Raw genomic sequence first — 16,270 nt, 5'->3', positions numbered from 1 at the left:
GGAGAATGATGCGTGTTTAGAGTTTAGATGTTTTCATATGTGGAGGGTAATTATGTTTTTTTTAGTATTTTTTTAGTTGTATTAAATTTATCACACCAAATCAAAGGGATACATAGTCCCCTTGTCAAAGCATTTATCAAGGGCTCATTAACTCATCATGAGCTTTTTAAAAATGTACCAAGAATGAGATGGAGGAGGATAATTTATTAATCACTCCCTTATCATGTATACCAAACTATGCCTATGAATATTACCCAAATCATGCATCCGTTGATTAATATTTCTACACATGAGCATAACTAATGGGACATTATTGATGTGACAAATCATGAGACATTTGATTTATGATCAGGTAAAATACTTAAAGTAGTTGAACTCTACCATCTAGATCTCAACACATATGCATAATTAATTTTATAATGCTAACATGACAAATCATGAGTTGTTAGATTTACTATTAAGGTAATACCCTTAATGGGTTGAACTAAACCCTTAAAATATAATATAAAAAATACCCTTAATGGGTTGAACTAAACCCTTAAAATATAATATAAAAAATACAAGATTTATGTTTCTATAATTCTATTTAGTGCAAATTGCTCAAAAATCCCCAAAGCAAACATGTTTTGCTCTGCACTCCCTAGCCATTTTTTTGTACCACATTTTTTGTTAATTTGTACCACATCTTGTATGGTTTTGTACCATATCTTGTATTGTTTTGTACCACATTTTATGACTAGGGACCCCAAAGCAAAACATGTTTGCATTTGGGGATTTTTGAGCAAATTGCCCTTCTATTTATGCATTCCATCTTTGCGTACTGCCCGAAAAGCTACATCGATATATAATATTTAAATTACATATAAATATTGAGATTTTTAGTTGCAATATGAGTCTGTTTGGATTTCATAGACACTTTTTTAAAAGTGCTTTTTTAAACTATAATTTTTAGCTTTTAAAATAACTCTAAATTTGACTTAAAAAATATTTTTTAAACAATTAAATGACAATCCAAACACCTTATAAACTAAAAAAATACTTTTTTTGTCTGGATTTGATATCAAACGGGGCCTATATATATTTTTGAGCGGGAAAATGTTATGCTTCTATTTATAGCAGATTTTTGTTCATATATATATATATAAACAAAAAAGTCATCGGAAATAGAAAGAAAAGAATTTTTCAGTCTAAATAATATTTTCGTAAATAGTAAAGATATCGTAAAATTTAAAAATACAAATGTTATGAATTTAATGAGGAAAAGAGGGAAGTGAATGAAAGATTAGAGAAATGTAATAGAGAAATATGAGCGTACTCTATTTATAGGATAGAGAGATTAGTGTAAAGAAGGAAAATATACAATCAAATCAATCAACTACAAATCATCTATATATATATATAACACTCCCCCTTAGATAATTGATGGAGAGTCCAATGTAATCTCATTAAAACCTTATCAGTAAAACCCAGTGGGAAAAACCTGAACGAAGAAAAAAGAATACAACAATTGATACTCCCCCTAATTTCAATCACCGAATATCTTTTAATTGATGCATCCCTATCTTTTACACCAATTTCTTGAATGTTGATGTCGGTAATGCCTTTGTGAATAAATCAACTATATTGTCACTTGAGCGGATTTGTTGGACATCAATATCACCTTTTTGTTGAAGTTCTTGCGTGTAGAAAAACTTTGGTGAAATGTGTTTAGTTCGATCGCCTTTGATATACCCTCTGTAACACCCAGTATTTTTAGTACGTAAATTCGCATGCATAATTAGGGATTTTATTTATTTAGAATTTTAGATTATGGGTTAAATAATTATGTGAAATTATTTGTGCATGTTTTAAGTTATTTTTAAGCATTTAACCCATAATTAGTGATTTTTCATGATTTATGGAAATTTAATTATTTTATCACGTAGACGGGACCGTAGACGGACGAGATGACAACTTTTTATCCAATTTATTTTATGAGCCTTTTAAGAGCCCAAAAATATTATTTTGAGTTTTATCTCCTCAAAATTATCAGTATTTAATTTTATAAAATTTTAGGAGTCCATTTTTATCTAAATTTAGCCAAAATATTGACTTTTAATTACCTTTAAAATTCCCTAAAATTAATATTTAGGGATTTAATTAAGTTATCAGATTTTTTTAAACTTTTAGTTGGAGTTTTAAAGTTGTATATTTTATATATATAACATCTTCTATTTAATTTAATTATCCTACACCTTATTTTAAATCAATATTACCCTAACAACCTACCCCAATCTCACGTAATCTTCAACCTAGCCGCCTCCCTCCCCCATTATTCATCTCCTTCATCGACCAAGTAGCCTCCAAGAAGGACTCCATAGCCTCGATATTTTTGAAGCATCAAGAAAGGTTGTTCGTCGTCCCGGAAACGTTCTACGCACTTTGCCCTATTAATTCTACGGTGCAAGGCATGTTTTCCTTTCTCCTTTTCTCGTACCATATCAGTTATTATGCGTGTGTGTTTAGGCATCAGACTTTTCATTGAAATTTTCAGAAGATCAAATCGGTTTCTGGATGTATGCGCATGGTTCTTGTATTTTGTTGATCATATTCACGTTTTCTCCTAGCCATGGCTTGTATGACTACTGGTCAGGGTTCTTGAGGGTCCCTAGGCTAGGTATGGCTTGGTGGTTAAGGCTGGAGAGGGCTAGGAAAGGGCTGGACTTGACTGCACCAACTTTGGTGCAGATCGGCGCAGGTTTAGGGCTAGTGGAAGGGGCTTCGGTTATGGTGGTTCAGGCTGCATGGGGCTAGGGGCTGGAGCAGGTTAGGACCGCCCAGATGTGGGCCATGTCAAAGCGGCGGAGCTCCGGCCAGGGACGGCCGGAGCAGGGCGGCAGCAGCCCTAGAAGGGCTGCTGCTCGCGGCCGGGAAGCATAGGAGAAGGGGTATCGGGTTTTAGGGTTAGGGTGGATCCGAGTCGGGTTGTGGGGTCCGGGTCGGGTCTGGAAAGTCATGGGTTATGTTAGTTGGGTCCGGGCCTGGGTTAAGTGAGTCGGGCTCGGGTATTTTATTTTTTAAGTTTTAAGTTTAATTAAGTGTTAAATGGGCCTAATTAAATCCAAAAATTTAATTGGGTTCCATTTAATTATTTGGGTTGAAATTTAATTATTATTGGGCTTAAATAAATTTAATTAAGTTAGTCCAATAATTTTTATGGGCTTGGGGGCCCATGGAAGTTATTGGGCCAGTCTTTGGGCTTTTGGGCCCATTGGGCCAGAATAAGTTGTTATTGGGCCAGGAATGCATTAATGGGCTTGAATAAATTAATTGGGCTTAGAAATATATTTTTGGGCTTAAGTTTGTTAATGGGTCAGTCTCAGTGTTAATGGGTCAGTCTCAGTGTTAATGGGCCATAATTTAAGAAAATGAGCTTGAGTGTTAGGGCCATCAGTTCAGTACAAACCATGAGAAATTGCATGTGTCCTAATTATATATTTAATTATTTTATGCATGAATGTTATTTTAGTATTTATATGTTAGTATAAAAATTAAATTAAATATATAGGAAGGACACACATTTTATTTAAGTACATGCATTCATGAAATAATTTTATGGCATGATTTAATGTTTAAGGTTGAGCTAGAAAATAATTTTTATGTTGGAAGTTGAAGTAGTGTGACAATTTGAGGGGGACAAGTCCCCACATGTTAAGGGTAGTTACTACCAGTAAGAGGTGATTCGTCACCGCCGCGTACGTTGGTTTTAAAAGACTGATCAGTCGAACCTTTTAAGTTTAAGGTTACACTACGGATATGACCATGCGATGTTAGAAAAATGATATGCTCAACAATGTTATGTATGTATTATATGATTATATTTAAGTTCAAGTTTAAGCAAGATTTTAAGTTATGATTCATGATTTTAAGCATGTCCATTCATGTATATGTTATGTATTAGTATTTCAGTGATTTAAATTATTTTAAGCCCTTGTTATGTTAGCATGTTGGGCCTCTAGGCTCACTACACTTATATGATGCAGGTGAGTACGTAGAGGAAGATGTAGTTCCTACCGGTGGTGAGGACGTATGAGCGGACATGCAGTGATCCCCCGTGACCGTTGGCTGAGTCTTTATGAACATTTTAAGAATTTTAAACTCTGTTTCTTATTTATTTCTTTTATGTCTTTTCAGTGGTGAATTTTCGTACTATTTTTATTAAATAATTTTATTACATGCAAACTTTTAAGTGGATTGTTTGACTGTATTTTATTTAAGTTTGACTCAGTTATTCAAGTAAGAAATGTTGCATATTTATGTTTTTTTTTTAAATCCGTTTATTTTTTTTTGTGCATATATGTATGGGCATGTATGTACATCTATTTTACTTAGTATTATAAAAAAAAAAATTTCCGCATATGTTATTTTAGAATGTTTGGGTCGTTTCACCCTCCTTTTAGTTGTGCAATGCAAGCAGCATTATCTTCAAAAATAGTTGTCGAACTATCTTTCGTTGTTGATAGTCCGCATGATTCTTGAATATGTTGAGTTATAGATCTCAACCATATACATTCTAAACTTGCTTCATGCATTGCAATGATTTCAGAGTGATTTGATGATGTCGCTGTCAAAGTTTTCTTTGTCGACTTCCATGAAATAGCGGTGTCCCCTCGTGTAAAAACATAGCCCGTTTGGGATTTTGCTTTATGTGGGTCTGAAAGATAGCCTGCATATGCGTATCTTATTAAAGAGAAATTTAATTTTTTCTAATAAAATAATCTCATGTCAGTTGTACCACGAAGGTAACGAAATATATGTTTTACACCATTCCAATGTCTTCGGGTTGGAGTAAAACTATATCTTGCTAGAAGGTTGACAGAAAATGCTATATCTGGTCGAGTACAATTTGTAAGGTATGGCAATGCATCAATTACACTAAGATATGTTACTTCAGGACCAATGATATTTTCTCCATATTCAAGTGGACTAAAAGGGTCTTTATTAGTGTCAAGTAATCGTACGACCATTGGTGATGCTAATGAATGTGATTTGTCCATGTAAAAGCGTTTTAATAATTTTTCTATGTATGAGGATTGATGAACAAATATTCCTTCTCATAAATGTTTGATTTGCAATCCGATACAAAACTTTGTTTCCCCAAATCTTTCATCTCAAATTCACTTTTTAAATAATTGAGAGTTTTAGTGAGCTCTTCGAGAGTTCCTATAAGATTTAGATCATCGACATATACTGCCACAATTGCAAAACTCTCATCCATCTTTTTTGTAAAAACTCATGGGCAAATAATATTATTTGTGTAACCTTCTTGTAGTAAATACTTGCTAAGGCGATTGTACCACATTCGTCCAAATTGTTTTAATCCATATCTAGAACTTTTTGTTTGAAATGGATGTATATATTTTTAGAATTTTATATTGTGACAAATGACTTTTATTATATATATTTTTTAACTTCAATTTAAAGATAAGGATAACACATCTTTTTTTTTATTACTTTTATTTTAAAAATTGAGAGAATCACTAAAAGATATAATTAAGGTAATACTTATAGAATTTAAATTTTATTAAAAAAAAACTGAAAAATATTTCTTAAAAACTCTTCTAAAATTTACTTAAATTAAATCTCGTCATTAATATCAAACGATGTCAGTTTGTCAAAAATAAAACATGAAACAAGTTAGCCGCAAATGATAATGATGAAATGCAATCACACATAAATATATACTCAGTCATGTTCCACCCTCCAATGAGCCATGATCGAGGCACAAGAAAATGCACTTGGCAACATGCTTTAATCATGTTATCATTGAATTTAAAAACATTATATATTTCATATATTGAACATCTAACATCTTGTCATGCAAATCTGCATCAAATTTCGTCAAAGCTAAAGTAGGGTCACATCTTCTTGCCCTTTAATATTCATCATTCTACAATTATGGCCCACCCCACCACCTCTTGGTTTTAGACAAATCCCAACTTTTATTTGTTTCTTTGAACATTCATCTTTTCTTTATTCACTCTCTAATTTTTTCTATCTCAAAATGATTAAAAGGAACACATCTTCAAAGATTCGAAAGAGAGAGAGTTTTGATTAGCTAGGCTTCAATATTAATTGTGCCACAATATGGCATCGGAGAATGTTTAGTGTTGTTGATCTTCGTCCATCGAAAGAAATCAAAAAAATCAGACGAAGATATATAGATTGATGAACATAAATAATCATCTCAAAACATTGTTGGATGTGAGCGACAAGACTTCACGTTGGTTGTATCATGTAATATTAAGTAGTTATGAAATAATTTGAATTAAAAATAATCATGTCATCTATATCTATTAATTTGTTATATACATGTTACTGATCATTATCGTTTATGTCATAGGCTATATTTAAATTTCTTGGCCACCCTTGCTCATCACACATAATTAACCATCACATGACTACGGATACGTTCCATTTAAATTAAGACACAAATACACATGTAAACTTATTTGTGCATACCACTACTCCCATAATAATTTCGATAACTACAATTATATATAAAGTTGAACAACTTGGAAATTTTGTTTAACAAATATTCGTTGTCATCATCATTATTATCTCTATTATTATAAAGTTTTATATATTACTTTATATATAGGATTCTTTTACACACATTCCTGAATTAGTTGAATTTGATTCCTAAAACACCAAATTGTTTATAATTTATTTTTAAAATTTTTAAAAAAATGTTTCATTATTTTTTATTTTATCTTTTCCAATAATATAATAGAGTTAATTTTCCATGAATACTATTTTATTTTGATTTAACTAAATTAAATCTGAAAATTTAATTAAAAATAGGTTTTTTAAAAAATATTTCTAATAGATCGATTATATAAAAAATGTAAATTAATTTTGTTACACAATAAAAATTGTTAGGATTTCTCGGATACGAAAATATTGGACGAGTAAATTATCAATTTTTCCTAGGTAGTTATATTAACACGGACCATTATGGCTTTAATTTGTTGATAGCCAAGTCAGCCACCAATAAAAATAAATAAAATTCACGAGGATAAATATATGTATGGCTTTATACAAAATCTCAATGATCACAAATTTGGGACCCAAAATAAGGTCTAAACTGTAGTGAGTGCTACACTTATTATGGTTCTGAATATTGTTAAAGAATTTATTTGGTCATGTTTTAAGGAAATGGGGCCAAATATTGCACTTCCGCCGTCAAATATAAATTAAATATAAATCGCAACCAAATATATTAAATTTGATTTAATGAAAAGCGAAATGGAATTCCCCAAATTTATTCGAGTGAATCTAACGAAGTGTACACGTATGCTTTAAAATACAAAAATATGATATGATTATTTTGGGGGAAAAATGGTAACTTTAAAATTTTTAATATTTAAATAATAGTTTTTTTAATTTTTTACAAGTATAGTTTTATTCTCGATATATATGAAATTATTTCTTTATCCTCGATTGAATTTCTATTTCGTTGATCTTCTTAATGATTGCGTTGGCACTGATTTAACAATCATCATTCGGCAGGATTGATGGAAAAAGTCGAGAAATTCTCTTTGCTTAATGTTGCGTATTATTGCGTGATTTAAAATTAGTCAACCAAAATTTATAATTTATAATATTAAAAGTGTACGTAGCAAGTGCTTTTTCTTTGGATTACTTTGGTAATTTGTTAATTGTTCTTGAGCTTTTGATGCTTTCTTTTGCTGTGCATGATTTCTCGGCCGCGTCGCGGGATTGCCGGATGGTCGCGCGGTCTCCGATGAAGGAAGGTGGAGCACCAGTGAACCACGGCGGTGCCATGCAAAATTGGGACGCGAATGCTTCTAAAGAGTCAAAAGCAAGTGTACTCAAAATTTAATTGGATGTTAGTTATTATTATTCAATGTATTGTACTAATTAAATTTGTTTATTATAGTGAGTTCGAAATAAAATATAGGCGGAATCAATTAATGTTTTTAATCCATCATAATACATCATGGATGTTGCACAATTGATGTACCATATAGCCGAACATAATTATGTGTTTAATGTCTAGATAATTCCATCACACAAATTGTCCTAAAAATGATGTCGGTTAAACTTCTCCTACAATGTATTTAAATGATTTCAAATACATATGAGATAGTTTTTTTTTTTTTTTGAAACCACATATGAGATAGTTATTATATATATATATATATATATATATATATATATATATATGATCTATTGTACGTTAGTGTGCAGGGATTTCATGTACACCGCATGATGTTCGCGCAAACATCATGTCGTGCACATGCGCGAACATCACGCCGACTTTCATTTTTTTTAAAAAAAAATTCAAGATGTTCGTGCGAATATCACGCGGTGCCATGAAATCTCTGCACATTAATGTGCAGTAGATAAAAGAATATTTTGATCTCAAATCAAACACCTATCTCTCATATTTGAAAGAATTTGAGCTATTAGACCTATGTCACCATGTCAAAATTTTAAAGAACATTCAACATCCAACTAAACCATGGTTTAGTTGATTCTCTCCAGCAAAAAAAATATAATGTTCAGCGATTTAACAATCATACCATGAAATATTTTGCATATTTTCTATTAAGATAAATAAATAAACTTTAAAAATCGAGGTGACACAATACCGTCGATGCCAATTTCAATTTTTGAAGCAAAATAATTTTTTTTTCTTTCTAAATTACCAGAATAACTTTGATTTTAAGTGATCCGTCCTAACTACTAGTGGCAAAATTCTTTGCTATACCGGTAGAAACTCCCGGATTGCGGTGTGTTTGTATGAGATGAACCCCATATTTTTATTTTTAGGTGAGATGACCAATCGATCATCTCGTTTTTTTAAAAAAAGTATAGATTGACCCCATATTATTATTTTAAGTGAGATGATGATCATCTCATATAAAAAAACACATGTAATTTTTCTCTAGAAGATAACATAGAATGTACATGTGGTAGTAGGGTCGAAGGACATATAAAACTACTGCATTGAAAAGGAGGGAACATGCACCGGTTGTCCCTGAATTGAGACATTTACCTCTGTCAACTTGCCCAAAGCCCTGTTTTCAGCCTCACATTTTCCAAAACATTCCTCTCATTTTCTCCAAATCATTTAATTAGGGATAGTTTTGGAACACCAACTCCCACAATTCCATCTCGTACCATTATATTTTGTACACGATTTCGAGTACCTGGATAGAATTTCATGTCCTAATTCAATTTCTAGTATGGTAAAATTAGAATGCTTTTATAAGCAAACAATGGATAACACCATCCTCAAATGAACATTCCTTGAAAACAAGTAAGTCTCAAAGACAAAACAAACACCACAACCCAAGAAAGTAAACAAGGCATTGTATAAAGCAAAATGGCAGCACTTCAAAACAGAATTCAGACCAAATATAAGCTGTTACTATTACTGCTACACAATAAACTTTAACTTTATGTGAATTCTTTTGGCCGCTTTAACTTTGTTTGTAAGACGAAATGACCCAAAATATGCATCTGAGAAAGGATTGTGTTTTAACCTTTAATTTTCACCAATGAATGTAAAGTTTTTTTTAGGAGCTTATTGATCAAAATCCAATTTAAAAATATAACTAGAGATATATTATTCAATTATACAATAAAACTTACAATTTTTTTTACAGCTTTCTTGAAATATTTGCACTCTTCAATTCATCATTGTCTAGGCAGACATATTATTTTGTTGATTAGATGGGGTCAATTTTATTTTATTTTTTAAATAATTGATCTTTCCCGTGAATTGAAATACACTACAAAAAATCATTTAAAAGTTGAAAAGTTACCGAGATTGGATAACCAAATGCTCCCGTGGTAACCCGAGTAAACGTTATATTAATAAATGCTAAAAAGTAGTGCACATTTTAACTTGATTTTAGTTAAATTTAAAATATGTTGTAGTTAGGGGTGGTTCGGTACGTTATACCGTAGTATTCAACGAATATCGCATACCGTATCGAAAATTTTGATATCGAAATTTCTGATATCGATACCGTACCGAAAATTTCGGTATACCGAACCGAATACCGAAATTCGGTACGGTATCAGTATGATACCATGCATATCGATTTTTTAAATTGTTTTTTTTAAAAATGCCGGTATATGCGGTATCATACCGATACCGTGTATACCGACTTTTTTCGGTATATCGAAATACCGAAAATTTAAAAATCTTATACGATACCGAAATTTTCGGTATCTCAAAATTTTCGGTATATACAGGTTTTTTTGGGTACGGTAAAAGCGGTATAACGATATTTGGGTATTGTTCCTCAGCCCTAGTTGTAGTATTTAATATATTTGACATTTATACACTTTTCCGTGTTATAACTAATTTTTAAAATTTGATAAAAGAGGTTTGTGTTAAATACATTAAATACGAAAGATGACAATGCAAAAATCTCGTTGAATTATTATTATCGTTTTGATATTATATTAATAATTCACAAATAAAGATGATTTCTTTAGGACAACTGGGGAAGAAAAACCAATAATATTCATAACCTTAAACTTTGCTTTCAAATGTGTCGCTGATCCAGTCGTTTTACGTAGAGCGTTCTCCCATAAATCATGCTGGGCTCCATGGGACTTTGGGTAAAAATAAAAATAAAAAAATAAAAGCACAAAAAACACACTTTTGTGCGTGTGAGAGAATGATGCATTGCTCACTTTATTGATTCAGTTCAAATTCGATGCATTGCTGTTACCATTTTGCTACTGAGAACGAAGCAGTGTGTATTGAGAGGAAAAAAAAAAAGAAGGCCCTTCAAAACTCAGTCTCCGTCACTCTCTCTTGTAATTGCTTTGTCTTGTTCCTAAGTTGGTCCTTGTCTCATTTTCTGTGTTATTTGCGTATGGATTACTATATATTTGGCGACATAGTGCCTGTTCAATCTGTTAGAAGGAACATTGAAGTGATAATTCTAGGAAAAAATTGAATCTTGATCAGGTTCTTAGAATTCAGTTTGCTTAAAAATTGTGAAGGCCCATTTGCAATTTCATTCTTTCTGCCGGAAAGTAGAGAATTTTAAAGGGCTGGTCTTGTTTTGGATTTCTGGCATTTCTCTTGAGCAAAGATCAGAAATAGGTGCAGCAATGAAGGATGGGGATTCAAAGAAAAACAAGGTTTTTGGTTTTTTCCGTAGTTTTCTTTTTCTTTTTCTTTGTTTTTTGGGAAATGGAATTGAACAACCAAATCTTGTTTTTTTTTTTGTTTGCTGAATTGATTATTGTTTTGGGTATCATGTGAAGCTCTCATGGTCAAAGAAATTGATTAGAAAATGGTTCAATATCAAGTGCAAAAACGGGGAATATCAAGATGATGAAGCTGTTTATGGAGGTGAGTACTCAGTTTTGTTGAGTTAGAGTGGCATTTTCCATTGGATTTAGCATTTTGGAGCTCCTTGATTTCTGTTTCGAGATTGAACTGGTTAACATTATGCCTTTTTTGGTTGGTAAAAAAATTAATTTTTCTGTTCACTTGTTTTGTCTTCATGGGTTTGTCGTCTTCTTCACCAATAATTAAATTTACAATAGTTTTGAGTCGAGTTTTAATTTATCAATCATGCACATACTGGTATTTTTTTATTTTTTATTTTATTTTCTTCATAAATATGAAAGTTGAGGAGTTTTGAATTTTGATCACTTGGCAGTTTATTAACAAGATTTGAATCATGTGAGGTCAATCGAGGTTTTGTCATTAGAAGTGGGGTTTTAGTAACGATTTTTTGCCTAATTAGGTGGCGATGGTGAATGGAGGAGCAGGTTCTATGAAAGCAGACGATTCACAATCCAGAAAGGTAAAACTGGTTTGTAGCATCATACCTCTTAACTTTATATGTTGACATGCTATGTTCATAATCAGTTTTTATTCGTATGCAAATTGACTGTTTATATCTGACTTTGACATTGATTTTGAATGCAGAAAAACTACCAAAGAATGTGGAGGGTTCCCTTTCTCATTCACGGTCTCGTTCCAGGCGAGGGAGAGGTTATCTTGATCACCCCCAGATTATAAATATCCAGAACTATAGGTTTGTATCATCGAAAGAGTTGTAATCATTTCCAGACTTTATAGCCCTTGTTGACATTCCTCTGGTTTCTGATTTTTTTTTCAGCGTCTTTGCATCAACGTGGAATGTGGGAGGAAAATCACCGCCAGGCAATATGAACTTAGATAATTGGCTACATTCTGCACCACCTGCTGACATTTATGTACTCGGGTATGATCTTAATTCGCGATTCGCATGTACAAATATTAATGACTTCACCACTTCCTGTTTTTCGTTTTTTTGAATTTGATATTAATCTTATAGATTTCAAGAAATAGTTCCTTTGAACGCTAGTAACATCCTTGGTGCGGAGGACAATGGCCCTGCCAAAAAGTGGCTTACTCTTATCAAAAGAACACTAAATAATGCTCCTGGCACTAGTGGAGGAAGTGGGTGCTATACACCATCACCTATCCCTGATCCAATTGCCGAGTGGAATGCAGATTTCGAGGGGTCAGCCAGGCACAAAGCCTCGGCCTTCTTTCATCGTCGATCATTCCAGGCTCCACAACATATGGGAATGGAAAATGACTCCCCTACACCACAGACATACCTCAACAGGCGACTCAGTGTTTGTGAAAGAACAATTTTTGGCCATAGGCACAGTGACTTTGACCCAAATATGAGATGGGGTTACAGGCCAAGTGATTGCTCTTCTAGTCAGCGGCCGAGTGACTGTCGCCCGAGTGATTATTCTTCTGGTCATCGACCAAGTGACTATTCTTCAAGTCGGCGGCCTAGTGACTATTCTTGGGGTCAGAGGCCTAGTGATTTCTCGAGATTGGGTTCTGATGAGGATTATTTGCCTGGAGATTCACCTAGTACGGTGTTGTATTCTCCAATGTCGTACAGTGCTAATCAGGGGGAAGATGCAGCTATGATGCCCGAATGCTCTAGATATTCTTTGGTGGCAAGCAAGCAAATGGTCGGAGTTTTTCTTACTGTTTGGGTTCGAAGTGAGCTGAAGGAATTTGTTCAGAATATAAAGGTTTCTTGTGTTGGTCGAGGATTGATGGGTTACCTAGGCAATAAGGTAGTCGTTTATGTTAATATAGTTAATCTTGCTTGTGTTAGGCCATTTAAAATAATTAACTAAGGGAAGTATTGTTTTTTTTGTGTGGCAGGGATCCATTTCAATCAGCATGTTGCTGCATCAGACAAGCCTTTGTTTCGTGTGCAGTCATTTGACATCTGGTCAGAAGGAAGGTGATGAACTACGAAGAAATGCCGATGTCACAGAAATCTTAAGAAAAACCAGATTCCCACGAGTTAACTGTGTCAATGATGAGAAATCACCCGAGTCAATCCTTGGACATGAGTAAGATCTTCTTAAACATTTTGTTTGTTTTAAGGACGTAATTTTTTTAATCTCGATCTGTTAAATCAGATGTATTTTCTCGCTATCGAGTACCTTTGAGCACAGTCAGTAGGGAAAAGTATTGCTCAACTATTCTTGTACTTGGGTTAAAAAGGCCTTTTTACTGATAATCTATTTTTGATGTAGTCGAACTATCTGGCTGGGAGACTTGAACTATCGTATAGCACTGCCATATCGGTCTGCTAAAGCACTCATTGAAATGCAAAACTGGAGAGCCTTACTAGAAAAGGACCAAGTATGGCATCTACTCTTGCTGAGGGCAGATCTGTTCCGTTTCTCAAATTATTTGGCTTGATTTTGTTTGTGCATTTGCCGATATTGAACTATGCTTTATTTTCCTGACAGCTGCGGATTGAGCATAGACAAGGTCGAGTATTTGACGGCTGGAAGGAAGGGAAGATATATTTTCCACCAACATATAAATATTCACATAATTCAGACAGATACTCAGGTGATGATATGCATCCAAAGGAGAAACGAAGGACGCCCGCATGGTAAATATCTGTAATACGACTTGGTTAATTGAACGTTTTTGGCATATATCTACCTGGAGCTGATTTCTATCTTTCCATATCTAAAGGTGCGACCGGATTTTATGGTACGGTACTGGTCTTCAGCAATTGTCATACGTTCGTGGGGAATGTAGGTTTTCGGATCATAGACCGGTCTCCAGTGTGTTTTGGGCCGAAGTCGAATCTGTTCCCAGCAGGTTGAGGAAAAGCACGAGTCGTTCGAGCTCCAGAATTGAGGTGGAGGAGATGTTACCATATTCACATGGTTATACAGAACTCTCCTTCGTTTGAAGGAACTCTTACGTAGGTACGCGGTCGAGATGCTCCCTTTTGATCAACTTATCGCCAAACCACTCGATCCTAAACATGTTGTGCTCTGCTCCGCCTGTGATTCGTATATCAGCATATATGCCTTGTTTACAATCCTTTTTTGTACCGTGTCACAGATATTGTCTAGTGATACATCCTGTTGTCTTATCCCTTGAGTTTCTAATGTTTTCTTCATATTTCTTTTGTATAATTGGTTCCCTTATATAGGTCACCAGATGCTTTTGAGAAACACCAATCTGACAGTAGATAAGGACATCTCCTCTCACTAACCGATAAAGGCAAGTCTGTCCTTAATTTTCATACGTCCTGCAGCATGCTTATGATTCTAGTCTAATTTTCTTCCTCGTCTTCTAATCAGACGTCGATACGCTACACTCCGAAGGCTAAGTTGGCAAGGTGCATGTGACTTGATTAATGCTTTCTCCTCAACCAATTACATTCTTTCCAACATCAGAGTCTTTAAATTTCAAGATTCGCAATTTCCTAACACGTCATCTAAAAGTTCCGTTCTTCGTCGACGTGAGTAGCGAGGAATGAGTCCGTTCTGTGTCGAGGCAGTGGGATGAGCAACTGAGCAGGCGGGGATACGAGAATCTTGTTTGCTTCATCTTGCTTATGCCTGATGATTTTTGTTTGTTAGGGTAGATATTCTTGTCCAGGGGAGAAATAGATACGGTCAAAATAGCGATGCCCCTTTTTACCTTTAGTTTTAAGCGAAGAGAATCTGATGTAGTTAACTCATTGCTAAAGTGACAGAAAGCACAATATTGAATTCTGTAAAGAGGGCCTTGTGCTCGATGTTTGCTGCTTCATTATTTTTACTGAAAAGTTGTTTTCTTGGTTGTCTCCCATATACGCACACAGACACACATGCATGCTATTAAATAATAATTATATTGTTATATGACAGTTGAATAATTCAAACATTTTAAAATTTCTTATATACATTTTGGACAAACCCCGGTAAGTAGAGTAGACTGAACTCAATTGTCATTTACTATAGCTTCAGTGTGTTGCTATTTAATTCGGTAATTTAGAAAATTATTACTAATAAATTTATAGATAAAAAATATTATTCTATCATAGAGTTTCTGCTTTAAAATATTTTTTGCTCTCAAGTTTGTATTAAAAAAATATTATAAACATTTCGACTAAAAATCACATATTCACTGAAATTAAATGTGATCAATTGAAGAGACTAGGTTTTCTCCGAGCTTCCAAAAAAAAAAAAAATTGTTTTCTCCGAATATCAATTGAAAATAAATGCTTACATTGGTTCGTGTATAATGAAGTAATGTTGTTTTCCTAAAAAAGGAAAAAAAATTGTACACATACATTAACAGTTTGGGCAGAGTAGATAGTTTAGGAAAAACACTTATTTTTTAAAAACAGTGTTTTTCTAAAAAAGTTATGCGTTTGGTTGTAATAGCCATTTTAAAAAAAAATACTTATTTAAGACTAAATAAGTGTTTTTTTAAAAGCAGAAATTTTGGCTTTTTGGCTTCTGCTTATGTTTTTATTTAAAAAATCACTGTTTTAACATTTAACTTCTGCTTTTTTTTAAAAAAATAAAAGCACTTTAAAAAGTTGAACGTATTTAAGTGGTTTTTAAACCAATAACTTTTGTATTCAAATTGACTCTAAGGCTGAACTCTATAACTTGTCAAATTAGAGAAGGCCTAGCGCCTGAAAAAAATCAAACTAAACATTGTTAAAAAGTTTGAGTCATTGAAGCTTGTCTCGTGACGAAAATATAAAAGGCTTGCTCTGAGTTAGGGGTGTAAATGAACCGAATCGAGCCGAATAATAGTAAAAAATTAAGGCTCGAATTCGGCTCGATTTAAGTATATTCGAGTTCGAGCTCGATCCGAAACTCGAAAATTTCAAATATTTTGGCTCGAACTCGGCTCGAAATAAAATTTGAGTTCGAGTTTAGCCAAAATATTCGA

General features: G+C 33.4%; 1 protein-coding gene across 1 annotated transcript; it reads left to right on the top strand.

Annotated features, from left to right (window-relative positions):
- The first annotated feature begins 10,699 nt into the window (after positions 1–10,699).
- On the top strand, positions 10,700–15,120 carry LOC140860015 (type IV inositol polyphosphate 5-phosphatase 7-like). The gene is made up of 12 exons (XM_073262743.1): positions 10,700–11,175; positions 11,302–11,389; positions 11,790–11,849; positions 11,975–12,083; positions 12,168–12,272; positions 12,366–13,134; positions 13,226–13,419; positions 13,606–13,714; positions 13,825–13,973; positions 14,060–14,298; positions 14,529–14,599; positions 14,680–15,120. The coding sequence occupies exons 1-10, from the start codon at positions 11,146–11,148 to the stop codon at positions 14,280–14,282; spliced, it is 1,836 nt and encodes a 611-aa protein (XP_073118844.1). The 5' UTR covers positions 10,700–11,145; the 3' UTR covers positions 14,283–14,298; positions 14,529–14,599; positions 14,680–15,120.
- Positions 15,121–16,270: the final 1,150 nt, after the last annotated feature.

The sequence above is a fragment of the Henckelia pumila genome, chromosome 4, assembly GCF_033568475.1.
Source record: "Henckelia pumila isolate YLH828 chromosome 4, ASM3356847v2, whole genome shotgun sequence".
Taxonomy (NCBI): Eukaryota; Viridiplantae; Streptophyta; class Magnoliopsida; order Lamiales; family Gesneriaceae; genus Henckelia; species Henckelia pumila.
The sequence above is the reverse complement of the archived record's forward strand: the minus strand, read 5'-3'. Positions and strand labels throughout refer to the sequence as shown.